The sequence below is a fragment of the Mixophyes fleayi genome, chromosome 1, assembly GCF_038048845.1.
Source record: "Mixophyes fleayi isolate aMixFle1 chromosome 1, aMixFle1.hap1, whole genome shotgun sequence".
NCBI classification, from domain to species: Eukaryota; Metazoa; Chordata; class Amphibia; order Anura; family Limnodynastidae; genus Mixophyes; species Mixophyes fleayi.
Window position 1 is genome coordinate 136,255,750 of NC_134402.1, and position 27,743 is coordinate 136,283,492.

The following is a 27,743-nucleotide window of genomic DNA, read 5'->3' on the forward strand; positions in this document are numbered from 1 at the left end:
TCATAGGGCAGGTCTTTCTGGATCATGTCACCTAAAAGGCTTTAAGGATTATTTCTTCTGGGGCGGCTCCCAGCATTGATCATTAGCACCAGTATTGACTATGCTGCGCTGTCATTGAAGGCTTGGATATTTATGGACACAGATTGGGATTCTTTCAATAAACCATTTTTCTGAAGAAGCTGGTAAAATGTATTAATTGTGGCACAGATTACTGGAAAATATGGTGGTCCGGTAATCCCATCTGTGTCTGTAGTTTTACCTGCTGATAAAATGCTTCCAGTGCCTCCAGTCACGACTTTGGCATGACCATTAGATTGTAAGCTCTTTGATCAGGGTTCTCATATAATTTGTATAATGCACTGTATGCGTCACTTAGTCTGCACCACATTGCAGAATATGTTGGCACTTTCTAAATAAATAATATTAATAAGCAAGCAGAGGCAGTGCCGTAACGAGGGTGGTGCGGGCAGTGCCGTCGCCCAGGGCGCAAGGCCAAGGGGGCGCTACCTGCCTCCATACCTGCCTCCAAGAGAGAGAGAGAGACATTCACATTCACTTACAAGACTTTGAAGTTTCAACCCTTAAGTCCCACAGTGGAACACATGTGCGTTCCACTGACAGGAAGTTCGGCATTTGGAACGCAAATGCCGAACTTCCTGTCAGTGGAACGCACATGCGTTCCACTGCGGGAATTAAGGGTTGAAGCTTCAAAGTCTTGTAAGTGAATCTCTCTCTCGCTCTCTCTCTCTCTCTCTCTCATCACATATCACAATATATTAAACTCACTTCACTATCGCTATATATTTTTGAAATATACCACTGTGTGTGTGCATATAACAATTCTTTCACTAAAGTGCTAGCCACACCCACTTGTCAAATGCCACTCCCACTTAGATGGGGGGTGCCGGTGCCCTGTCTCGCCCAGGGCACCAAAGGTTCTAGTTACGGCACTGAGCAGAGGTGACAAGTCAATGTGTTGCCAGTTTGTGCACCAGTCAGTAGTATAGTAGTACCTTCTCAGCCAGTAGAAGGTAATTGTTATCGCTAATGAGGTACATAGATTGGTGTGCATTTTAAGCAACTTTTGGATGCAAGGGACAGTATGATTAGTAAAAAATATTTAAATATGAAATATACATGGAATGTTTTAGGGAGTCTGAAAATAGGGCCCCACACAAGGCAATAGAGGCACCACAATCATCAATGACTCACATCGTAATGGAATAACCATTGTGTAGGGCAAATCTGTTCTAACATTACCATTATACATGTAGGGGAGCTGTTTGAGGAATGGATGGGAACAATCTGCTAAATACTGACAAAATAATAAATAAAAAAGAATAGACATTACATGAGATCAATACAACTTAACAAACACTGCAAAACATAATCAGTGTGATGATAACAGACAAAAACACTGTTTGCTGTTGTATTTCAGAGGAAAAAGCAACAATACGGCCAATAACCATTATAATTGTATTATTTTCCTGAACTTTAAACCTCCTCTAAATGACAATGCATCAAAAGGACATAGTAGTGTCATGTCAGATATTCCCCAGTGGAACTCATGCATATCTGCCAGATATTATAATTCTTTTGTTATTTAGTGACAAAAAAGAGATCTAATACTTGACACACCTACCAGAACTACGTTCACTTTGCACCCGGCAAAAAAATATAAGACAAGGCCAAAGCTTAAATTAAAATCCTTAGGTTCTTATCTTCTTCCCACAGGAAAGCAAATCTGTGTTGAAAACCGTAAAATTAAGAGGAGAGCTAGGATGGCATAATTTAGTTAGAATTCATGGTGCTGGATTTTTTGAGCTTTTATGACTGGAGGGAAAGGCCAGACGTTAATAAGATACAGTAATACAACTTCTTATAGATTGTGGTTTGTAAGAAAAGCCCTGGAAATAAAAACAAAAAGATATGCTTTTATTTTTCTTCTTTAGAGATATTTGTATTTAAAACTATTATTATTGTTTAACCTTATTTTAAACTCTAATTATTTTTATTAGCCCTCCAAGACTTTTATTTCATTTATAGAAGAAGTCATATAGTCTTTTACTATGTATTTAAACTTATTATTATTATTATTATTATTATTATTATTATGTTACAGGATTAGTCTTTTTAGGAGCTAAAAGTAGAATAGACCCACTGTGCCATATTTCTGACATCATGTGAACTCTGTTCAGCTCAAAAATCATAATACAGTTGATTCCCAATGATGTCTGGTGTGACGCACAAATAGAGGCAGGGGGTTAATCGAGAATGGTGTATACCCAGCCCAGCAAAGATGGAGAAGCTGCAGGAAGGGCTAGATACACACTGCTAAAGAGTGTATCTGGAATTTTTGTTTTATGTAGGATAGCAGCTTTATTACCTAAATAGAGCAATTGACTTCTGTTAATTCACCCAAGGCCTCTATCCTATTTTGCACATATAAGGCTGTTTCTTGTGTAATCACTTTTTATACTTAATTATATTTGCTTTCAATATTTTTTTTGTTTCTACAAATTAATCACGTATTACTGAAAGAGTCTTTTTGCTTAACACCATAAAACACTTTCATGCCACACTTTGGGCCTGATTTAAAGTCGGACGCAAGTTCTTCTGTTCAGTGCAAAAAGCACTTTTGGCCAAAGATCCGTCTCAGTTTGCACTCAGACTGAGACAAATCTCTCTGTTGCACCTCTCTGCGCTTAGAGAGGTGGAACGGGGAAGGTAGTGGGCGAGCCTAGCAATGTAAGGGCGTGTTCATGCACTTTACATGCTATTTTGAAGCAAAAGCAATTGCAGATAGGTCTCTAGGAGACGTATCTTTTGCGGGTGCTTTCAGCTGGTGCAAGACACCGTGATGTAGTAAAAAACAAAGTTAAAAAATATTAAATTTAAAATTAAAGGTGTGCACCAATATTTACTTTGTTTTACATTTTTTTTTTATTTAATTATCTGCTTTACAGGGTGCTGTGCATGATACACTGCACGCTGGCCCATAAGGCAGATAAATAGGCGTGTTTGTGCAATTTGCACAGTATTCAAAGTCACACGGATCTAAAGATCTGATCCACTCTAAATACTGTATAAATTACGGGATGCAATTTACACTTACGATTTCGGTGTTAATTGCGTCCGACTAACTGAGGTCTACAGTGTTTCTCTGAGTGAGGACTGTTTCTTGAGTATGCACAAATGAAAGTTATGTCTGGCAAGTGAATAATGGTACCTTTTTAAAGTATACTACATCTGAATGCTCTATAGCTGCAATGTTCTACAGTTGCAGCTATAGGGTTTAAAAAAAAATAAAAAAAATCTAGGTTACCATTTTAGCTGCAAAAGAAAAATGTCTTTTTTTCTTCCAAGTTCCTTTCTGGTTTTTTTTTTAATATGCAATTGATTAGATACATTTTTATTGATGTTTAATTAACAATTGTTATTTACTATTTAATTTACTGTGGTAATCCTATAGACCAGGGGTAGGCAACCTGCGGCTCTCCAGGTGTTGTGAAACTACAAATCCCAGCATGCCTTGCCACCTAACTGCTGGTTATCTACTGGCAAAGCATGCTGGGTCTTGTAGTTTCACAACACCTGGAGAGCCGCAGGTTGCCTACCCCTGCTATAGACCATCTGAAATACATATTTGTGTATGTGATTTGACTAGGATGTGTAAATGTTATGTTTTTCATTATTGTTTTAGTCAAACAAGGTTCCAGTTGTGCAGCCGTCACATGCAGTACATCCTCTCACGCCGCTCATCACGTACAGTGACGAACACTTTGCACCGGGAGCTCACCCCTCACATATGCCCTCAGATATTGGTTCAAAGCAAGGTATGCATTATTGTACTAGTTTAAGAAAACTATTTTACTTTATTTGCTGATATGTAAAAATAATGTTTTTATGAATTATAACCAAGCCATTGCTGTCACATGAATCTAGCTCCTGTGTGCCACTAAGAACTAAGGTAGCATAGAAGTTTATGATTATTATTCGCCTTTGTTCATGTATAAAAGTATTTATGAAAATCAGTCCCTGAGCCAGTGGAGTAATACATTTTATTTCCCTGTCACAAGCATACGCATGCACGCACGCACATACGCACGCACGCATGCACACACGCACGCATGCACATACACGCGCGCGCGCAATGGCCCATTTTATCACATACCAATTCAACTACCAGTGTGTTTTTGACTGTGAGAGGAAAGTGGAGCACCCAGAGGAAACCCACGCAAACATACAGGGCCTGAGTCATGAAGGAGAGCAAAGCAAAAAAAAAAGGAGAAAGTTTTCTCCTGGACAAACCATGTTACAATACAAGGGGTGCAAATTAGTTTATTATTTTGCACATAAGTTAAATACTGACTGTTTTTTCATGTAGCACACAAATACTTGATAACTTTATTTTTACACTGAAATGTAAAGTTGTTCTAGGACATGCCCTATCCCAACTATAAATCTGTCCCCACATTTTAAATTTACCACCCCCTCCAATGTAACATGGTTGTGCCTGGGTGCAAAGTTACTCCTTTTTTATGCTTTGCTCTCCTTAATGACTCAGGCCCACATACTCCAAGCAAATTAATTGCTTTGAAGATTAGTATCAGGAAGCAGTTTTTAAAATGAAAAAAAAAATTACAATTTTTGCAAAAGGTATGTATTTCATTATCGTGATATTTGTTATATATTTAAATCATTTGGCTGTTGATTGTGATACTTTTCCTGTTCATAACACTAAAAACTTGTAAAAGATGATCCGAACACATCCTAGCAGCCTGTGAGACAGGAAATAAAATAAAAGAATACAGTTAAATCTTCTGCATTATGAAGACAGATATGTGCCATGAAATACCATTGGAGGAGAAAAGTAATATTTTCCCTTTACAATGTATTTGAAGTGAAGTGTAGAAACCAATATTCTCCTTAGATTGATGACATCCATGACCTTCTTGTAACGGTTTCCTGAGTTCTACTGCTCTTGTTTCCCATTACTGTTCATCCCTTTGTGAACTTCCGTTCTCTAGGTGGTCATTTTTATTTTATCTTGCAGCACATAAAACTCTATTGCAGAATTGCTTAATGTTGAGGTATACCCCTGCCTCCTAAAATAAAAGCCCTGCTAAGGATAACTCAGCTCATAAATAACTTCACACTCCTTATCGTGTGTTAAGGAAACCCTATGTAGATGCATCACTTCACACTGCACTAGTAAAACACACATTAGGCAATTGACCATGTTTTGAATAATTTAGTTAGTAAAAAGTTTGCTAGCTTTTATCCTCTGCAGTGCTGACTTAAATGACCAATAAACCTAAAATACAACTAACTATGTATACAAGATCTACTAATAGATATAATAAATATATAATATAGCTATACATGAAAACCAAATTTGGAAACTTTTTAGCTATATTGTTATTTTAAAGAAGGATACCAAAATGTTAGCATCCTTGAAAGTTTATGGCACACAGAAAAAAAGTATTAAACCCAAAACTATCTTAAAGCGGTTTGAACTTTTGAACCCACTGCTCTATCCATGTCTCCTGCCCCTACATAGGATATAAGGCCTTCATGAGGCCAGTGCAGGAGGTAGTAGGACTGCAGCACCTAGACCTGGAACATGATGGTTTGCACAGATGAGAGAGATATTTTGTTGTCACAAATGCAATAATCCAGCCAGCCAGATTGATCATTTTGACCATAATGCCATCACTGTAGCACTGTAGCATATATGGCCTTCAAATAACAATCAACATATAAAATCATTCTGCCCAATCAAAATCTAATCAGGTTCTCATCCAGTAGACTGGTGGTTACATGATGTCACTGGTCCCCATCAATGCATGGGCTCCTTATGAGCCAATCTGTACATATGACCTTACTGTCAGTGTGGAGTTTACCTACAGACCTAACCTCTCAGTTGTTATCTTGAACAATGGCATCATATATTACAGCTATATCCTCTATACACAGAGCAAAAAAAGGCCTAACAAGCATTTTCTGGCACAATACAAAAAAATGTAATAAAAAATGATTATGGTCACTAATTGGTTTTATGTGGAATGACAGGTCAATTTTAATATAATATTAACTCACCCAAAAAAACCTCATTAAATAAGTAAATAATAACAGGGCTTCCTCGTGTTGTTAATACCATTGCCCTTCCTATTTGTGTATTAAGATTGTGAATTATGGTGCAGAAAAGCTGGTATCCATTTGGGAATGGGATTACATTTTCGTTGCAAGGAGTTTGGTCTACTAGTTGTAGGGTTTCTATTCCCAATGTAGTGAGAGAAGATGAGTAATTTGCTATGGGATTTTTCTTAATATCATTTTTGTTCTACAAAAAGTTCTACCAATGCAAAACAGCTTGACCTTGCAGCCCAAAGACGTCAGTTTGATGATGAGCTTAGTAGAAGCCGGAGTGACAATTGGGAGCCAAGTGAATCATATCAAGAGTTAGCATTAGAAGCCTAAAAATGATTCCTAATTAGTCACTGATCCTCTGTGGTTGAGAATGGAGAGGAAAAAAAATGCACTGTAACCTTTAGGGAATGTGTGTTAATGGACAGGCCTTAATATGATGTACCTAATCTACAAGCTGTATTTTAAGCCTAATTTGGGCAGCTGCTTATTTAAAAGATTTTTTCAACTTTTATTACAACAGCAATATGAGGGCATACCCCAGACTATGAAATCAAAATAAGACTGTTTACCTTGGTTATCAGTGAAAAGCAAATCTCCTATTGGTACTGGGCCAGGAGTTCCTTGCTGTGTATCGTAAGGGTTAAAATCGAAATCAGAAATTGCCTAAGCACCTTATAAATGTAAATTTCATGGTTATTGCATTATGCATGCTGTTCATGTATATTTTTCCTCATCCATCAAAATAGAACAGAACTGGAGGACAGTGACTAATCCATTGAGGGCTGAGAAGGAATTAATGTCCTCCAGGGTAAAATAGCAGCACTTACCACTTTTTTTGGACTGAAACCTAATATTATTTGTTGTACATTATTTTTCAGGGAGGAAAAAAATATATTTATGTGACTGTGTCTATGCACACATACATGTATTCTTTGGGACAATGTTTGACATTCTGCTTTATTAACAGGCATGCACAGGCATCCTCAAGCCCCTGACCTACCTACCTTCTACCCGCTGTCTCCTGGAGGTGTGGGCCAGATGACACCTCCTCTTGGCTGGTGAGTTTATGAGAATAGGCTCAGTTGTCTGCAGAACAAGACTGGTATTTGTATTGTAAAAACATTAAATGTGCAAAAGTACGTGGACATCCGAATATCACATCCATATTCCAAAACCATGGGCTTTAATATGGAGTCAGTCCCTCCTTTGCTGCTATAACAGCACTTTTCTGGGAATACCTTCCACTAGGTTTTGTAATATAGTTGCAGGGATTCACATCCATTCAGCCACAAGAACATTAGTAAAGTCGTACACTGATGTTAGGCCTGGCTCGTGGTCAACTTTCTAATTCATCCCATGGGTGTTCGATAGGGTTGAGAGCAGGGCTATGTGTAGGCCAGTAAAATTCACAGAGGGGTTTGTCATGCTGAAACAGGAAAGGGCCATCCCCAAATTTTTGCCACAAACTTGTAAGCACACAATTCTCTAAAATGTTATTTAAGATTTCCCTTCACTGGAACAAAGAGGCCCAGGCCAAACTATGAAAACCAACTCAGACCATTATTCTTCCTCCACCAAACTTTACAGTTGGCAGTACACATCCGGGTAGGAATCGATCTGGCGTCCTCCAATCCCAGATTCGTCCACAAGACTGCCAGATAGTGAATCATGATTCACTGGAGTCCAATGGTGATGTGCTTTACACCACTCCAGCTGATGTTAGGCATTGCACATGGTGATCTGAGGCTTGTGTGCGGCTGTTTGGCCTTGGAAACTCAATCTGACAAACAGTTCTGGTGCTGATGTTGCTTCCAGAGACAGTTTGAGACTTAGTAATGAGTATTGCAACCGGAGTTAGATTATTGTTAGATACTACGTGCTTCAGCACTTGCCAGTCCCATTCTATGAGCTTGTGTGGCCTTTCATGTCACAGTAACTGCACCTACAGTTGACCATGACCGCTCTATCAGGGCAGAAATTTGACTGACTTATTGGAAAGGTGACATCCCATGACAGTGTCAGATTGTGAGCTCTTCGGTAGTACCGAATATACTTCTATTGTTTAACTATGGAGAGTGCATCGCTGTATGCTTGATATTATGCACCTGTCTGTTGTGTCTGAAATTGGCCAACATAATAATTAGAAGTGGTGTCCACATACTTTTGGACATGTTGTGTATATTCAAGTATTTATAAATATTCATAATTTGTACTGTTATCGCAACCATATGGTCATGTCCAATATTTATGTAGCCATTTGAAACAATGACAGAAACATATTTGGTCACCAAAAATGTATTTGTAAATAGAATACTAGGTGGGAAACATACTTTTGAATTTGGTACACAAAGACAATAAATATAAATCCTTTTTGCTTCTATCATCATCCAAAGGTTTCTCCAGTCTTGCTTTCTTAGAACTACTTAGCCGTCCTAATATACAGTGAGGGAAAAATGGCCTAGAAGTCACCCAGCCCTGCCCATACCTTCACCCATATACATTTGGGTATATTATTATTATTATTATTATTTTGGAGGGGGTGTGTGGTTCACTAAAACCGATATATCCTTAAAAGAACAACTAGTTCCTAAAGCATGGGGGTACAATGTCATTTTTAACACACATTTCTACTGCAGTTTTGTAAGCAATCAGTAATGTGTGATATAATGTATCCTTATCCGTTACAAACAGAACATAGCAGAAAATATCAGGTCCCACAGCTTTCTGTTTGTATCTAACTCTTTGTATAGTTTGGGTCATAAAGCTAAGCTCTATACTTCACATGTAGACTTTTGTGCTCCTGTGTGTGTCTATGTCAGTCTGTACAAAACATGGGAGACTGCTAGTGAATGACTGAGATCTGTGAATAAGGCTTCGGTGCATCACCTCTCCCTTTACTCCCTGTTTCTGAATCATGTGAAAAAGAGATTAATCCTGTCTGCACAAGATTAATTGTGTCTGCTTTGTGTAAGGGGATGAGACAGCATGCTGACTACATTTACCTCAAGAAGGACTCCGTGTAACATTGCTTTTTATTTAGTTATTTATGTTATAAATCAATCTCCATCCCCCATAACTAGCATAATCATTGAGTCCTCATATATGTGCTGTCAGCACTCTCCATACATTTGCACTGCTTGTTTTATTTATTCACAGTTCTCCAGGATGTGGATTCCTGGAGAACTATTACCGACTGAGGCAGGGGTGAGTAAATCAGAAACTGTAAGGCACATAGGAACTTGTCCTTATGCTAGTTTTAGCCAGGGCATTGTTTTATTGTAAAACTGTATTATGTGAAGTGTAAACACTACAGGTTTTCATTTATAGTGATATACAAGTAATGTGTTTTTTTGCTCTGCAACAGTAGATTATTCATATAAAGTAACCTGTAATTTAGGTCTAGAAACGGAAATTTTAGGTAACAAGATCTACCCCGTTCAAGAGAAACCATCTAGAAAAGTACAGTACAGCGCATTTTATTATAGTGATTACGTGAAACAGATGGTTTCCTAATTTTCCATGCTCATGCAGATAGTTTGCTTTTGTGAAATTGCCCTTTAATAAGAACTTTTATATAAGACGAATCATGTAGAGTTTAATAACTTTACTGTCCAATATCTGATAGTATAGCATGAAAAAAACTGTTATTGTTACTATATTGTAATAAAATATCAGAATGAATCCATACTTAGCATAATGTTTATATACTTCACCTAGTCAGTGTGCACTCATTTCCTGTGCTTTTCGTTGGACATGCCATGAGCCTAGTTTATGTGATTGGAGTAAAACTAATACCCTGACTCCACTTGCATTCATAAGAGAAATCTAATTCAGATGTTGTTTGTAATTGTGTGTTAACCACAACTTTCTGTAAGCAGAAACTAGTTCTTTTTACAACAGATTATTATTCAATTAATTCATGTTGGGCTGTTTCATTACTGGGAAACAAACCCCCTTTGTGCTGGAGCCATGATGTGGCTGGGGAAGAAACGATCATTCCCAAGTCCCAAGCATGAAACAGGCCTTGATGACTCTGCAATCTGTTCCTGATTTATGTAGAAAGAAAACCAGGTGATTTCCAAGTATTCCACTCATTTGGGTTTTACATGGAAATCATATCACCACAACATGGTTCCGATGTGAAGGGCAGACCAGTGCTTTAGGAGCGTTCCTTGATGATTTGACCCTATTTTTTTTTAACAATCAGGAGCAAGCACACGATTTTCTAAGGAGGCGATTCCACCTTAATAATTTCCCAGAATGTACACTTTTCATATATTCATTGCATGCACCTAATAAAGCATATAAACACCAAAAGCTCCATACGTTTACATTATGCAGTCTTGTTTCAACGAATGTCAACTCACTACAAGTGGTTGCAAGGTGGTAATTAATTAACATTGGGGAAAACACTTGACTCAGTATCACCACCTGCCTGCAGCAGCCGGTTTTGGGTTTTTTTTGCTTTTTTTTTTTTTAACATCCATTTTGAACTGTGCAATATTTCTTACTTCTATGGGACTCCAGCATACTTACCTACTTTCTCTAATCTGTTTCCAGGAGATGGGCGTGACTGGAGGGCGGGGCAAATCGCGTCATTTTGACGCAATTCACCGTAAATTCGCGTCATTTAGTGGTGGCTGCAGCGGGATGCGGGAGATTTTCCAGCTGTCCCGGGAATCCGGGAGATTGACCCAAATTTCGGGAGTCTCCTGGACATTCCGGGAGAGTTGGCAAGTATGGACTCCAGGCACCGATAAAATCACTGATACCAACTCCACAGTGCTCTGCATATGTATTGAATTTCTTGGTTAAGTTCTTTGCATCACTTTTTTTATTATGTTTTCTTAAAACCAGGGGAGAGGTCACAGTTTAACTGTAATATTACAATGCCCAAAGTCAGAGACGGAACTACCGCCACTGCCTTGTGTACGACTGCTACAGGGCACAAATGAAGCAGCCTCTGGCATGCTCAGAAGATCAGAGCTGGGCTCGTATGACCAGGACCACATCACCAGCCCCTCCCCCAATATTTGCTATGACAGAGATTTATAGTAAAATGAAAAATATAGTAATATATAATCAAATAAACCTGATTTTTAATTTTGCTCTTATTTTAATAGTACTTATTGTAGATATATTACTAATTTGATACTCTTGGTTAAATGCTATTTTTTGGGTAAACCAGATAGTTAAGAAAAACATGGGCAAAGCATACATAACTAGAAGTCAATCAAGATTACCTTCCCTACTGACGTCAATTAGGTAGATGAATAATATTTTTGAAATGCTTGAACAGTTTCGGAGAGGGCTAAAGTTATCCCATTTTTATCTCCAATTCCCATCCAGGTTTATATCTGCCTTGAAATAGGACAATGGGTTCCAATTTGGTAATATTTTCTATTGCATCATATTTGAGGTTGCTTGATTCACAACCTCTAATAGTATCCAAATATAATTTGTGTACAACCGACTATGCAAACTGTAGCCAATGGCTTGACCATAACAATATTGTTTTTTGTAGTAATAAATGAGCTATAGTAACTGCTATTATGAATTTACATTTTCTGATGCAATACCATTTAGAAAATTGTCACTGTAATGATCTTTTTTCAAGAAATTTTGACTTTTATTTAATGCAATTAAATTAGTAGTGACCCACCCCCCAAAGAAAAGGTGAAGACTAGATGGGCCTGTAAGTTGGTTTCTGCCATCAAATTCTTTGTTTCTGTTTCGTTCAGATATCATCATCATCATCACCACCATTTATTTATATAGCCCCACTGATTCCACAGCGCTGTACAGAGAACACTCACATCAGTCCCTGCCCCATTGGAGTATACAATCTAAATTCCCTAACATACATACACAGACTAGGGTCAATATGTTAGCAGCCAATTAACCTACTAGTGTGTTTTTGGCGAGTGGGAGGAAACCGGAATACCCGGAGGAAACTCACGCAAACACGGGGAGAACATACAAACACCTTACATATAAGGCCATGGCCAGGAATTGAACTCAAGACCCCAGTGCTGAGAGGCAGAAGTGCTGCCCAGGTATCTCAGTTTTACTCTTGTATTTCATCTGCCACAAAGTATGATTAAAGCACTCTTAGGGGTATATTTACTAAACTGCGGGTTTAAAAAAGTGGAGATGTTGCCTATAGCAACCAATCAGATTCTAGCTGTCATTTTGTAGAATGTACTAAATAAATAATAACTAGTATCTGATTGGTTGCTGTAGGCAACATCTCCACACGCAGTTTAGTAAATCTAGCCCTTAATGCTATTAACGCCAACTGATGGTCCCTATATTTCCACAGCATAGTGAATTCTTGTTTGCTTTAGCAAAAGACGCCATTTTGTAGTCTTGATTTGTGAGCTACGATTGACTGCAATAAATATGAAATGTGGTTTACCATATTGTTTGTTTTTAATTGTATTTTGGCAATAAAAGTATTGTTCTAACTAATAATATTGTTGTATATGCCTGTAATGCTTTGTGATAAAATGGCCTGCAGTTATCCCTGAGGTACAATAGCTGATAGCCAAGATGTCTAATCTTCTAAACTAGAATAATCCCAATCCTCCATTTCATGTCTGTGGCCTATTCTCCCCAATAAAGACAATTCACTAAGTGTTGGGATTGTCAGGAGAGAGGCATTAGAGACGCCTGCAGCTTCTAAAGCCATTTTTACATGGAATCTGTCAATCAATAACCCTGTTTGAACTGAATTGATTGAGCCAAGTCGGCTAGGAATGAATCAATTATTCTGTCTGAACTGTTCTTTTTAAATATGTTAATCCAGTTCAAAGTGTAAAGTAGTTCCAATCAAAAGGAAACACAATGTAATATAAGCAGTTCAAAGCAAATGTAAAACAATAATACATACACTCGATTTTAGACTCTTTAATGCTAATTTGTGTCTGTTTGTATGCTTAACATCACAGAGGTATGATTGCTTTTAGGACACATATTGACCGCTACAGGGTCCTTAATTGATTATTTTAAAGGATATATTCATGTATTTTATGCTATGCTTAAAGTTATCAGGAAATACACACTTTTGTAGTATCCATTATGTGCACTTTACTTGTTTTCATTTACTTTGTTGTAAGAAAATAATTACACAACGCTTAGCTTGTGTGTTCAGATTATTTATGCTTGCTTGGAACTTCAGCTGTTTGTCATATATGATTTATTTGTTTTGAAAAAGCTAAATTAGGGACCAACAGGGGTTTATATAATAATACGGTGCTCTGTGCACATATGTACTGTAACCCATAGCAACCAGTTAGATTCTGTGCTGGACAAATGTCAGCTGTAACCCAATTGGTTGCTGTGGGTTACAGCACATTTGTGCAGATTGAACAGTGTTATTAAATAAGCCCCTGTATTTATGGTACAACGATTATAGCTGAACTGGGGAGGGATTCTTTGTCCATATGGGATTTCTTCACAAAGCCAAGCAAAGATTTAGGCATACTTCTTGATAATTTGACTACAGGGGGTATTGTTCCTTTGAAGTATTTGGATTTGAATGATATTTAATTTTTATCAGCAGAGAGAGCAAATGGCATATCTTATTTATGTTAAAACATACAAATATGGAGATAAATATCTCTCTTGATGCACAGTAATTTATACTATATATTCTACTGAATATTTACAGAATAGTAAACTGAAAATAACTGGAGCCAACAGTTAGAAGTGGATTTATTTAAACCTAGTGAATGATGTTTTTTAACCTCTCTATATATTTTTTTGTGTCTTAGGTATTCACATCACATGGTTCCTGGTCCTCCGGGTCACCACACAACTGGAATCCCTCACCCCGCTATTGTTAATCCTCAGGTTAAACAAGAACATCACCATAGTGACAACGACTTAATGCATATGTGAGTGTTTTTTTCAATGAAATCTAAAATGTTGATGGCCACACACACTGCAACGGCAATGTCTGTCAATAATCCAACTGAAATTGTTTGGAATATTATGGGATATAAGGACAATCTGGTAAACGATGATTGCTATTTCCCTTTGTGTGCAGTCATTTTTTTGGTCATATTAATAGGCCCCACTGAAGTTGGACGTGATCCACCCAAGCAGATGAATGACGAGATCTTGTGTTGTTAATCTCAGTTTCTCTCTTTTTACCATTTAGGAAATCTCATCATGAACAGAGAAAAGAACAGGAGCCAAAAAGACCTCATATAAAGAAACCGCTGAATGCTTTCATGTTGTATATGAAAGAGATGAGAGCGAATGTTGTAGCAGAGTGTACGCTTAAAGAAAGCGCTGCCATCAATCAGATTCTCGGCAGAAGGGTGAGCTTTTGGGGGTTCTGTTTTACTTTCTGCTAACCTGAAGATTACTGTACAGAACACCGATGACTGTACTCCTGTGACTCTCATTCATTATGGTGTTATTGCTTGGCAATCTGAATACTGAGTAAATGAGGAAGTGAACCTTCAACGTTTTATTTGTCGCTGTTCTGTTACATGTCCCAGGTGATTCATTTATAATGTAACAAAAATAAAATTGCTTTAGTAAAGTACTAATTTTCCAACAAAATAAGTGCTGCCTGTGTTGGAAATATTAGGATATTAAAATATTTTAATACTTATATTATGCTACAAAGTAAATACAGCTAACTACTCAGAACTGCCATCATAAAGTACCTTAATAAGATATTTGTCAGATTCAGCACTTTTTGGCATAGCTTCTACAAGTGTGTAGAACTGTTATCAAGAAATGTTATCAGTTGATGAGTTTTTGACAGAATTCTCAGGCATCGGCACAGGAATTTGTTGCCGCAAGTTGGTGATGTCTTCCCCTCAGACTCCCATGCCATTCTAATCTTAGCCATTGTTACCTATGAATTATTAGCATGTTGAGCTGCCAAACATAACTCAATATTCACCCCTTTAGGAGTCAACTATTGATAACTGACCCTATCCACTCATGGGAGCTGCTTACCCTGTTTCTCATGGTCTGTCTAATATGTTAGTTTGGGGTGGGTAGTCAGAAGATGAGAACACACAATGCAACTGTACTGACAGGCCGTAATATGGTCTGGTATTCTGTTTGACACTTAGCCCGAGCATTGAGTGGCCTTATTTTGTCTGCTTTGGCTACTCACCCTGGATCCGCCTATATTTGGCCACATAGAGGGTGTAGACTGTATACTTAAAAAATTATAAACTGCGATAAACAATATATTTACAATTCACCACTAAATTACAATTGTATGTTTCATAAATGTAACATAGCATTTCTGCTGATGCAGTGTTGTCTTGTAACATTCCTATATCTGGCTGACAAGAACACATTCATTAGAAACTGGAACCCCGTACGTTTGAATTATGTTACATTTTCCACCTCTTTTCTTTCTTCATGTTTTTTGAAGTCGGGCTGCTCTAATGACACTTGTTCTGTAGAAGTTATTTCCTTCAGGGGTGTTTGAAGGTTCCTGTAATAAACTGGAGAGCTTTATTCTAGTTTCCATACCACTATATGGAATCTTAACTGAAACATTTTAAGCAGCTCTTGGAGTGGAGGGACATGAATGGGAACATTTGGATCTGCAGATTGTATTAGGCCTGGGATGTATTTCCAGATCTTCTTGACCTCTGATCTAGATGTGACCTATTATTGGTGGTCTAAGGGTACTCAAACTTGATTAGAAAGTTCAACATGTAGGGCCTGATTCATTAAGGATCTTAAGTTAAGAAACTTCTTATTTCAGTCTCCTGGACAAAACCATGTTACAATGCAAGGGGTGAAAATTAGGATTTTGTTTTGCACATAAGTTAAATACTGACTGTTTTTTTCATGTAGCACACAAATATCAACTTTAAATTTCAATGTACAAATAAGCTATCAAGTATTTGTGTGCTACATGAAAAAACAGTCAGTATTTCACTTATGTGCAAAACAGAATACTAATTTTCACCCCTTGCATTGTAACATGGTTTTGTCCAGGAGACTGAAATAAGAAGTTTCTTAAGTTAAGATCCTTAATGAATCAGGCCCATAGTCTTTATTGGTACTTACATATTCTCCTTCCACTTTGTGTTCTCCTCTTCTTCTCCACACCACCAGGAAGACCACTTCCAGAGAAGTATAACAGAGACTTTCCCATGTTAATGATGGGATCTGAACATTTACTAGTCAGATGCAATCTTTCCTATACTCTCAATGCAATGTAAATCTGAGCAACTACTAATTGTATAAATACAAGTAGTGATTCCTCCATGTCATGGTGGATGGGTGGGTTACACTTTGTCAGCCTGGGACTGAGTAGGCAAACTTTTCAGGATATGGCATCAAATGCAGGAATGTCCTGTAAAAATATGACAGTTGGGAAGTATTCATCTGATAAATTGCTTAAGTAACAAATTAAATAAATAACTGCAAACATTCAGCTGGCTAGGGAACTAAACACTAATAATACTGCTTTAATGCTACCTCTTTTATATACATAAATAGTTTTAAAAACATTGAGTAATTGAAGTCACTACTCAGATTGGCAGTTGTGTTTACCATAAAGTATGATCAATTGTCAGATCAGTTCCAGATGTGTAGGAAGTGCGAATATTGTTATTAAACATCAGTATGTAATTAACAATTGCTTAAGTAATGCAAGAACTAATTAGGTGTCTTTTACAGAGTAAAGATAAGGCATTAATGATTGGCGCTATGAGGTCAGATGGACTAGGGACCTTTGGGCACAAACTGGGTTATTTTGGTGACTGTAGACTAAAACAAGCAATGATTACAGCAGACACAGATATGACAGTGAAACCTGGTATAATTAGACACAAACAGTATGTTGCGTTAACATTATCTGCATTGCACTGATTTCTAGTTCATTTAAGTCAGATCCTTATTTTCTACCATTTTCAAAATGCATATCCATGCCTAAGGCAGATAGGCTTTCCCCTCTTAAAATATGTACGGCCAACATAGTATTTAACATGGCAGCATAACACCTATTCACTTCCTATGCACATATGTCTCTGTGGTGGTTGGAGAGCCGACCATAAAAGTGGATTATGGTGACTAAATAATTGAAATGACAACATTGTTATTAGTGTGAATTATAGCGAAATGAGGGGCAGAACATATGATACAGTGCATGGATAGTTTCGTTGCTGGTGCATCGTCCTAATTGTGCATTGGATGCAAAATCGGAGCAACAGTGCTAAACAAAGCATGGTAATTAGCGAGGCATTGCCCATACATACATGGCCCCAACAACGGACAGCTTTCACTGAGGAATAACATCTTCTTGCTTGCTTAGTAGGGAGTAGATGACCTATAGTAATGCTGATATAAGTGGTTAATAAAAGCCTCTCACACTGCTTCCTATTAGTATAAAGAAAGGCCACTAGTCCACACTGTCATGCCAACTTCCAATACTGAATGTCCTCAGCTGGATCTTTAGGATGCTGTCAATCACTATTGTTCTTTCTAAAGTGAGAGCACCACTGATTGACATAAAAGTGGATTATGGTGACATATTTTAGAAGGATTTGCTATTGAATTTCGACAATCATCACTATGTTAATTCAGAGGAATTTAGACCCAGCTCCATACACTTCAACATAAATTTTTTATCATTGCTGTCAATGATAACATCTTACTGTGTAACTCTTGTATTTACACTTCATCTTGTGATTTAACAGGCTATGAAATCTCAGGAAAACATCACAGTTCAGGGTAAGACCTAAGAATTACCCTGAACATCAATTAACAATCTTTAGATATCTGCAAACAAATTGCCGCCCTACAGACTTCATTACTGAAATGGTAATGGATTCTTAATGCTAAATTATTAACTAGAACGATACCTGCCTTAATGGAAGTAATAATGGTGTGTTTGGCTTCATTTTGATTTTATAATACAATGCTCATTTTAAATTCTTAGTCAATACAAATTATACATTTAAAGAGGAGATCTAAATAAATAATACATATTATATATATTTGAATTTGATATATATTTTAAAACTACTGCAAGACTAATTGATGTATTATGCTAGTGTTATTATTTACAGCCATACTGTTTTTTGTCTGTGGTTGTTTTCTGTAATGGTGGTCGGGGGGGGGGGTTTCTTGTCTGCATATGGCTTACTTAGATATATAAATTATGTTGGTTGTGCCTTTATTATACTCTTTATCTATTATCCTCTTGCAGTGGCACGCTTTGTCTCGTGAAGAACAGGCCAAATATTACGAGTTAGCCCGCAAAGAAAGGCAGCTACACATGCAGCTCTATCCAGGCTGGTCTGCAAGAGACAACTATGTGAGTAATTTACCATCATACTTCCCGAGTCGTGAACCTCAAGGTTTATATTGATTAATTGACATTGTGCAAATTAGTTGATACATTTCAGCACAGTGGAACAGTGGCGCACGCAGGGGGGGTTTCTAAGTCTCCAGAAACCCCCCCCCCTGCGCTAACTAAGTGGCCGCTATAGCTGCACTGTCCTATACAGCAGCCGCGGCGCTGTCAAAGAAGCATCCGCGGCGGTGCTGTAGTGTATACAGCACCGCCGCGGGCGCTTCTTAGACAGCGCCGCGGCTGCTGTATAGGACAGCGCTGAAGAAACGGAGCTGCTGCGCATGTGCAGCAGCTCTCGTGGGGGGTGGTTTTTTTTGGGGGGTCGGGGGGGAACCCCCTCCCCCCTGACAATCCTCCGTTTGCCCCTGTGGCATTCCCACAAAAATGCTCAATAGGAACAATATTCACCTTTTTTGCAATAAATGAAGTAGTTGGTGCTCAACAAGATGATGGACATATTCTCTAAATATAATGATCTAGTTTTGCACTGCTAGTGGTGACTAAATAATTGAAATTACAACATTGTTATTAGTTTGAATTATAGCGAAATGAGGGTCAGAACATATGATACAGTGCATGGATAGTTTCGTTGCTGGTGCATCATCCTAATTGTGCATTGGATGCAAAATCAGAGCAACAGTGCTAAACAAAGCATGGTAATTAGCGAGGCATTGCCCATACATACATGGCCCCAACAACTGACAGCTTTCACTGAGGAATAACATCTTCTTGCTTGCTTAGTAGGGAGTAGATGACCTATAGTAATGCTGATATAAGTGGTTAATAAAAGCCTCTCACACTGCTTCCTATTAGTATAAAGAAAGGCCACTAGTCCACACTGTCATGCCAACTTCCAATACTGAATGTCCTCAGCTGGATCTTTAGGATGCTGTCAATCACTATCGATCTTTCTAAAGTGAGAGCACCACTGATTGACATCTCAGCTTGTCAGTGATCTGCCACCAGCTCTGCCACACGGCTTGCTGTTATTACCGTGTAATGACTTCAGCCAGTAAACGCATGCTAATCAGCTTGCTTGCTCCCAAGACTAGCCTAAGCATGTCGTTAGCATCTTTATATTTCAGTTGTTTTAAGGATGTCTGAGTGAATACTAATATAACAAATATAACAGTGCTTAGCTAAGTCAAACGTCTAAACGTCTGTCTCTTATAATATACTCCTGTCTTCATTGCAAAAATACACGTGAGCGATGGAGATAAAGTTCATAATATGATGCAAAATTTGAAATTTGCAATATTTCTCAGTAAGGTCCATTATCACACTACCATTTTGGAAATGTTCACTAAAACATACATGTATACGTTATTCTGCAAAGAGAATATTCATTAACTGCACATATGTGTTTATGACTTTGGATAGGAGCAGCCAACTTGTTTGCCACCCAAAAGTTACAATAGAACATTAAGGGCTACAGTAACCCAATTAATATTAAAAGCTGTAATAAGTCTTTTCTTTATTGCAGCTATAAAGTATGTATGCAACACAAGTGATAGACAAATGGTAGATGGCAAAAGAGGTGTCTTCGGAGGCTGGGCAGGGGGTGGAAGCAGTGAGTAATATTAGGGTGTCATGTTGCCTTACACCAGGGTGTGCAGCAGCTGCAGAACTGGGCTGCTCTCCAAACTATTCATTAACCCTGTCAGTAAAAGTCAAGGCATCAATCTAGTTTTAGCCTTTGATGCACTGCTGTCTTCTTGTAAAAGAACAAGATTCTTTGTAGGCATTTCAGTATATTGCATGTCCCAAGACTCACAACAAACAAAGTTTGACGAAATACAGTCTACATGGCTGTGGTGTCTTTGTTCAGACTTCGTTTTGGCTTCTCACTAAGGAGCTACCTTTACTGACAGAAGTAACAGTCCCCGTTTGGCTGTCTTTATCTCTGTGGTCAGTCTCAGTCCCTACAACTTCTCAGTAGAGCTGGGATTATTCCTGGCTGTATAATCAGGGCACACGTCTTTACACGTCAGAGCTCTGAACAGGAAGTGACAGTTGTACCACAGAACAAGGACAACAGGGCATCTTCTTCCTGTATCTCATGACATCTTATGTATTTTAACATTGTAACATTTTAGTTTTAGAAGAGAGAAAGAAAATGTCTTGGACTATAGTATTACAGATTAATAGCAGTTTATGAGCATGCAACTCACCAGAACAGCATCACTTTCATCCATCATGGACACATAGCTAGAGCTCTCTCATTTGCCAATTTTGCAAAAAGAAATCTTTAACTTGAACTCATTTCCCAATGCCAATTTTACTGTATTTGGTACATATACGTAAGGAGTATTTTTTTTAGAAACTGAGCAGCTCTCCTGCAATATATGTATCCCAGCTTTTGATCTCAAAATTGTGGGGCCCATACATAGAATAGGCCGTTTATTAAAAAAAAAAAAAAAAAGGTTTGCTGTGCTGCACAAAACCAGGGTCCTGATTCATTAAGGATCTTAAATGAAGAGGTATCTTATTTCAGTCTCCTGGACAAAACCATGTTACAATGCAAGGGGTGCAAACTAGTTTTCTGTTTTGCACATAAGTTAAATACTGACTGTTTTTTTCATGTAGCACACAAATATCAACTTTAAATTTCAATGTACAAATAAGCTATCAAGTATTTGTGTGCTTCATGAAAAAAACAGTCAGTATTTAACTTATGTGCAAAACAGAAAACTAGTTTGCACCCCTGGCATTGTCACATGGTTTTGTCCAGGAGACTGAAATAAGATAGTTCTTAATTTAAGATCCTTAATGAATCAGGCCCCATCTTTGGATCCAGTATGGCATGATTTGAGTTGAGATGGATGAGTTTACAATTTTTGGAACAGGATGACGGCATTTTTGGGGCTGCAGGAGTCTGCATAGGAAGAGGAGAGGAGAAGAGTGCAAGCACTCCAAGCAAAGCACATAGTAAGTGCACTTCTGCACCTTATTGTGTGGAGCAGTACAGAAACCAGATTGCCTTGTACAGGGCGAGATTACCAAAATGAGGAAAAGGATTGGAGTGGATGCATTTTTAGTGGTATTCCTTGCTGTGCAGAAGGCAGGACAGCAATTACCGCTCTGCAAAATATTGAATTGTGCAGGCCCTCAGCGGTGGCCATTGGGTCTCACCCTAAATGGGACTTGTGTTACGCCTTTGGTGGAGAAGCTCATTTCCAGATCCCTGACTTGTAGGGCAGCAGCTAATTGCTAATTGCTAATTGCTGAAATTAAGAGGAGTAGGAAATTCAAAAGTGATAAAATCAACGCAAAATTAGTTATTTACTATTGTTAAATAAGTATTAGTATTATTATTATTATTATTATTATTATTATTATTATTATTATGTAAGAAATAATGAATACTTAGTTGAGTATCATACAATGTACTATGTAACGAAAAAACTTTTGTGTCTATTGTAGGGCAAAAAAAAGAAAAGGAAGAGAGAAAAGCTCCAGGAATCCACATCAGGTTGGTTTGTGCTTTTCTGCCTTTTGGGAGCAGCTGTAGATATATAACCAAGTATTGCAGTAATGGTCTGAATATATACACCTTCATCTAACCAACCTAAACAGATAATCAGGAGAAGTATAGCAGATGAGTAGAATAAATATATTTATTTGATATAGTGTCGTTATACCAGAGTTATATCACAGTCACATGTAGGTGAGGCAGCTGTGTGAGGTCTGTTATTAAACAGCTCTGTGACATCAGCTAGAGGCGTCACATTGAAACCAGAGGTTATGGCACCTAGGAACCCTCATCTATGCAGCTAAATAACCCAGCAGTGTGTTCAGTGAAAATGTTATAATGGTGATCTTTTCTCAGTCCATGCGTGAAAAGTGTTTAGCGTCATCCAGGCTCTTATTCAAACACCTAAATACCGATTTATGTATAATTAAATGGCCATAATAGCAGAACATTTATCACTTTGTCGGATGGCATTCCCTTTTTAACCAATCATAAAAAATCCTCAGATGATTAAACTAGCAAGCAGCATATCACTAGAAACTAAAACTGATTTTGTAGAGGTTCCAGCTGGTCATTAGCTCAGACAGTTGAGCTTTTTTGTGCAAAATGCACAGCTCCTAAATAACTTTCATCTTTTACACTATCCCAGAGCATAACATGAGAGACAGCATGTAACATCTTATGGCCATATAAAATGGTTTATCAGAAGAGAATAAAGGCAGAAATGGTCTGCTAAGGACCAGTTGTCCATTTTACTGTTTATCACAAGTATTAAACCTGTGTTTATCACGATTATTAAAAGGAGAAGAAGCCAAAATCAATTAATTTATTTAAAGCCCCCGTGCCTACTAGGAGAATTATAAGAGCTCATGTACATGGGCCCTTGGGGTTCGGGATACAATCAATCCCATACGTGTCCTGCATCAAATGCTTCTCCAAAATCAACTGTTTGAAAAACTATACATGTGAAGGTGTGGTATAATGATGTCAGATGGACAATGCAGCAGCTTACGCTTCCCATACATAGTCATAGTTTTTAAGCCTATACACATCTAGTGAGCAGATAAGTAAGATTATTTGTCATGCACCACATATTTGGTAGTAGACCTATTGTTGTTGGCTAATGACTCTATATCTGCATCAACAGTTGACCACAGATTGCATAATGTCTAAGCATTTCCAGTCCAGCTAGATTGGAATTTGATTGGAAAAGATGTTCCACAGATATGTTTGACAATTTTAATCCAATTTGGTGAGAAACTCAACCAAATTAATAGGCATCATTGCTGTGTTTTTGGCAGTCTCTAAACAGGCAATGGACCTCATTTATGAACTGAAAGAGAACACACAAAGCTTTGGTTGTGTAATGATGCACCTAAATGGTCCATCCAGCACACATAGCCTTGGTTTTGTAATGATGCACCTAAATGGTCCATCCAGCACACATAGCCTTGGTTTTGTAATGATGCACCTAAATGGTCCATCCAGCACACATAAGCTTGGTTTTGTAATGATGCACCTAAATGGTCCATCCAGCACACATAAAGGTGCAGCCTAGAAGAGCATTTAGGTTTGTAGAGAGGCAGAAGGGATGCACTGTCCAAAAACGTAGATCTCACAAAACCCAACTTACGTTACATTACACTTTTAAGTTTATCACCTAAATACTGCTGTATTGCTGTTTGCTCTGATTGATGAATTTACTTACTCATGAGGATGAGGGGACATCAGGACGGTCTTTAATAAATGTGACTCTTTTGTATGTTTGAAGCTTTATTTTACATTGGGCAAAGTGTGCCCAGAAATGTGCTTCTCTGCCAAAGTGAAACTGGAAGGGTCGAAATGCGTCCCATTAAAAGACAATACAATGTCTCTGGTCGCTCAGAGCTGATGTAAAAAGTCCATTTGTGGAGTGGAAATGGGTGTGCTTCCTTCCACACAGCAAGAACCATGCCTAACAATACAACGTCTCCACTCCTTTATCTCATTTTAATAATCACAATCACAATTGGCAAAATTAAATGCTGATTTAGTGCAGGGCCAGAAACACATGCACTTTAACTTGGACATTTTTTTATTGTGTGTATGAAATAAAAGAAACAGAACAGACAAAACAATGTATACAAGATACAATCATTAATGTCAAATAGTGGTGGTACAGTCGACACTGCAAACATAAAATGAAAACACCATACAGAAAAAAAGGTATATACCAGAAATAGATTGCGGCTAGGGGGGGAGAGGGCATCAAGGGAGAGAGGGGGTCGGGAGGAGCCGTATTTAGAAGCAAGCAACATTTCAAATGTGTACAGTTGGGAACACCATTACATGGGGGCTGGGTTAGGCACTAAAGAACTTGGGGGGTGTGGGTGGGGGGGTTGATGTTCCATGTAATATTCATACCACGGGAACCTCTTAATCAGTGGGGAGGACACAGCAGTGGAACATTTAAACCCATTGGCTTTCATCACATATGTACATTGAGTTTTGGTAATAATTTTAGAGAGAAGTGGACGTAATGAGGACTTACAATGCTGGGTTATTGTCGCCCTACTGGTGATGAGTATGTGCCCAGTATGTGACATTGTGGCTGTGGCGTTGAAGATGGAGTGGATAAAAATGTAATAGTGCCACAGCGGGGAAAGGGAGGACACTGGACTTAGTAACCTGACATATCAGATGGAAGAATGCTTCCCACAATGGTCTGAGTCTTGGGCATGTCCAAAAAACATGCATCAGTGTGCCAGCTTTGCCATAATCTGAAACCCATGCACTTTATCACAATGCAAATTGATGCACAGAGCTGCACCAAACAGGACTTTATACTGCACCTTGGCTGTGTTACACTTCATAAATAAATTAAGTGCATCAATGTGCCTATTCCACCATTTGCAAGGCCCTTAAACAGAAGCACTTTATTTATTACAAGTATGCTATTGGTCTTACTAATACTACACACACTTTGAGCAAGTTTTGTAATTTAGTGAACACGTATGCCACGATGTCTTGTGAATAAGTTGTACATACATGAATCTGTTTAAGTTTCATTGTTACTATCTTAAATTTATGAAGCCTAATATATTACACTGCGCTATACAAAATTATGGCATTTGGGGTTAATCTTTTTTTTCTTTGTTTTTTTTCTACTCTCAGTGATATTATATTTCCTCTTAATGTCATAATGTCTCTTGAATTATAATTATATTTGGAGGAGGATATTGTTGCAATGTGTATATTTTGTTATTTTATGCTAAAAATACAGCTACTGCTCCTAACAGTGACCTACATATAAGCTAACATCCAAATATTTTAAATATTGCATATATTATGGAGGAGTATTGCAATTAACCTCAGTAACATTGTGGTTACTGCCACACCATACAGTGTAGAAATATACTTACATTTCAGAAGTCTGTTTTGCTATGACCTTCAATAACCTTAATCTTTGTTTTCGGCCTGACCATTTGGTTTGCATGTCTTATATACTGGCTGCTAGATTCTCTGAACAGCTGTCAAAAGATCCCAAACATTATGTAATATTATCGGTTAGGTTGAAAGTCACATTTGTTCTTGTGGAATGGAAAGCATGACTCCTGCAAAAAAAATAATACAAAAATATACAACTGCTGCTCTTGTCATAATCAAAACGCATAACCTACATGCTGTATGAGACGGTGGGTGCAGCCTTGTATCCACATTGCGGGACATTCATACTTGGAAATTCCTCTCAAAGCTGTTCAGTACATTTGTGACCTAGCCTTTCCTCACATCTCACAGCTAGCAACACTCCACTGCTGTTTTATATCTGCTCTCACTCAGTTCTTGCACATTATTTATGTGTATGTGAGTGTGTGTGTGTCTCTGTGAATGTTTGCTCTTTTTGTTTTGTTTTGCAGAAAAACTTTTACAATGTCTGCAGCTAAAGTTTAGACAGTATATTTTCAATTAGCTGAAGAGTTTAAAATAATGTTCTCCTTTAATAAACTAAGTCGTCTCCCCCCCCCCTCCAGTGGCGCACGCAGGGGGGGTTTCTGGTTCTCCAGTAACCCCTCCCCTCCGGGAACCAACGGTACTGTACAGCAGCCGCAGCGCTGTCAAAGAAGCGTCCGCGGCAGTGCTGTATTGTAGTATAATACAGCACTGCCGCGGATGCTGCTTGACAGCGCCGCGGCTGCTGTAGAATTCAGACTCGCTGAAATGGAGCTGCTGCGCATGTGCTGCGCTCTCTCTCGCTCTATTTTTTTTTCCCCGGGGGGGCGGAAACCCCCCCTTCTAAATCCTGCGTTCGCCTCTGCCCTCATTCTGCTAAAAATCATTGTTTTGGCTATCATTTCTTCTGATTAGAAGATAGGAGAAGATAGGCAGAAATAACTGAGGCTGTTATAATATATTTATTTTACACTTAGCAGCATGGAAAGAACACATAATTTGCTATTATTTAAATTGAATATTTAATATATTTCAAATGGGAATTATAGCACTTGTTTGCACTTTCCCACTAAATCGTTTCCACCAGTACATTTTCCAGTGTCTTTAATAGATTTTGTTAAAATCACTGTTGAACAATTTAATTATTTGTGTTTTTTCTGTTGATTTTACAATTATATTCAGACAACAGTATTGCAAGTTAACAAGAAAATGTGCACAATTTTCAAAACACATACTCTAGTGCATCACGGTTTTTACATGTAAGTCATGGCCAAAAGTTTTGAGAATGACACAAATATTGGTTTTCACAAAGTCTGCTGCATCCGTGTTTTTAGACCTCAGATATTGCTATTGTATACTGAAGTAAAATTACAAGCATTTCATAAGTGTCAAAGGCTTTTATTGACAATTACATTAAGTTTCTGCAAAGAGTCAATATTTGCAGTGTTGACCCTTCTTTTTCAAGACCTCTGCAATTCGCCCTGGCATCCTGTCAATCAACTTCTGTGCCACATACTGACTGATGGCCGCCCATTCTTACCTAATCAGTGCTTGGAGTTTGTCAGAATTTGTGGGGTTTTGTTTGTCCACCCACCTCTTGAGGATTGACCATAAGTACTCAATGGGATTAAGGTCTGGGGAGTTTCCTGGCCATGGACTCAAAATTTAGATGTTTTGATCCCCGAGCCACTTAGTTTTCACTTTTGCCTTATGACAAGGTGCTCTTGGATTACATTTTGGTACCATTCTTTATTCATGACTGTGTTCTTTGGCAAAATTGTGAGTGAGCCCACTCCCTTGGCTGAGAAGCAACCCCACACATGAATGGTCTCAGGACACAGGACTGATGGTAGCACTCACCTTTCCAAGCGTTTTTCCAGATGCCCCAAACAATCTGAAAGGGGATTCATCAGAGAAAATGACAGTCCTCAGCAGTCCAATCCCTGTACCCTTTGCATAATATCAGTCTGTCCCTGATATTTCTCCTGGAGATAAGTGGCTTCTTTGCTGGCCTTCTTGACACCAGGCCATCCTGCAAAAGTCTTCGCCTCACTGTGCATGAAGATGCACTCACACCTGCCTGCTGCCATTCCTGAGCAAGCTCTACACTGGTGGTAGTGGGCTCACTCACAATGTTGCTTAAGAACACAGCCATGAATAAAGAATGGTATCAAAACATCCTCCAAAAGCAACTTCTCCCAACCATCCTAGGACAGTTTGGTGATGAAAATGCCATTTCCAGCATGATGGAGCACCTTGCTATAAGGCAAAAATGATAAATAAGTGGCTCAGGGATGAAAACATCTAAATTTTGGGTCCATGGCCAGGAAACTCCCGAGA

At 38.2% G+C, this 27,743-nt stretch overlaps 1 protein-coding gene across 1 annotated transcript in view; it reads left to right on the plus strand.

Annotated features, from left to right (window-relative positions):
* The window catches only part of LEF1 (lymphoid enhancer binding factor 1), a 64,639-nt gene that overhangs the window by 35,274 nt on the left and 1,622 nt on the right, over positions 1 to 27,743 (plus strand). Inside the window, exons 4-9 of the mRNA XM_075200722.1 lie at positions 3,704 to 3,836; positions 7,121 to 7,211; positions 13,929 to 14,051; positions 14,318 to 14,480; positions 18,356 to 18,463; positions 21,926 to 21,974. Of these exons, the coding sequence (XP_075056823.1) occupies positions 3,704 to 3,836; positions 7,121 to 7,211; positions 13,929 to 14,051; positions 14,318 to 14,480; positions 18,356 to 18,463; positions 21,926 to 21,974 (667 nt within the window). The remainder of the gene's footprint in view (positions 1 to 3,703; positions 3,837 to 7,120; positions 7,212 to 13,928; positions 14,052 to 14,317; positions 14,481 to 18,355; positions 18,464 to 21,925; positions 21,975 to 27,743) is intronic.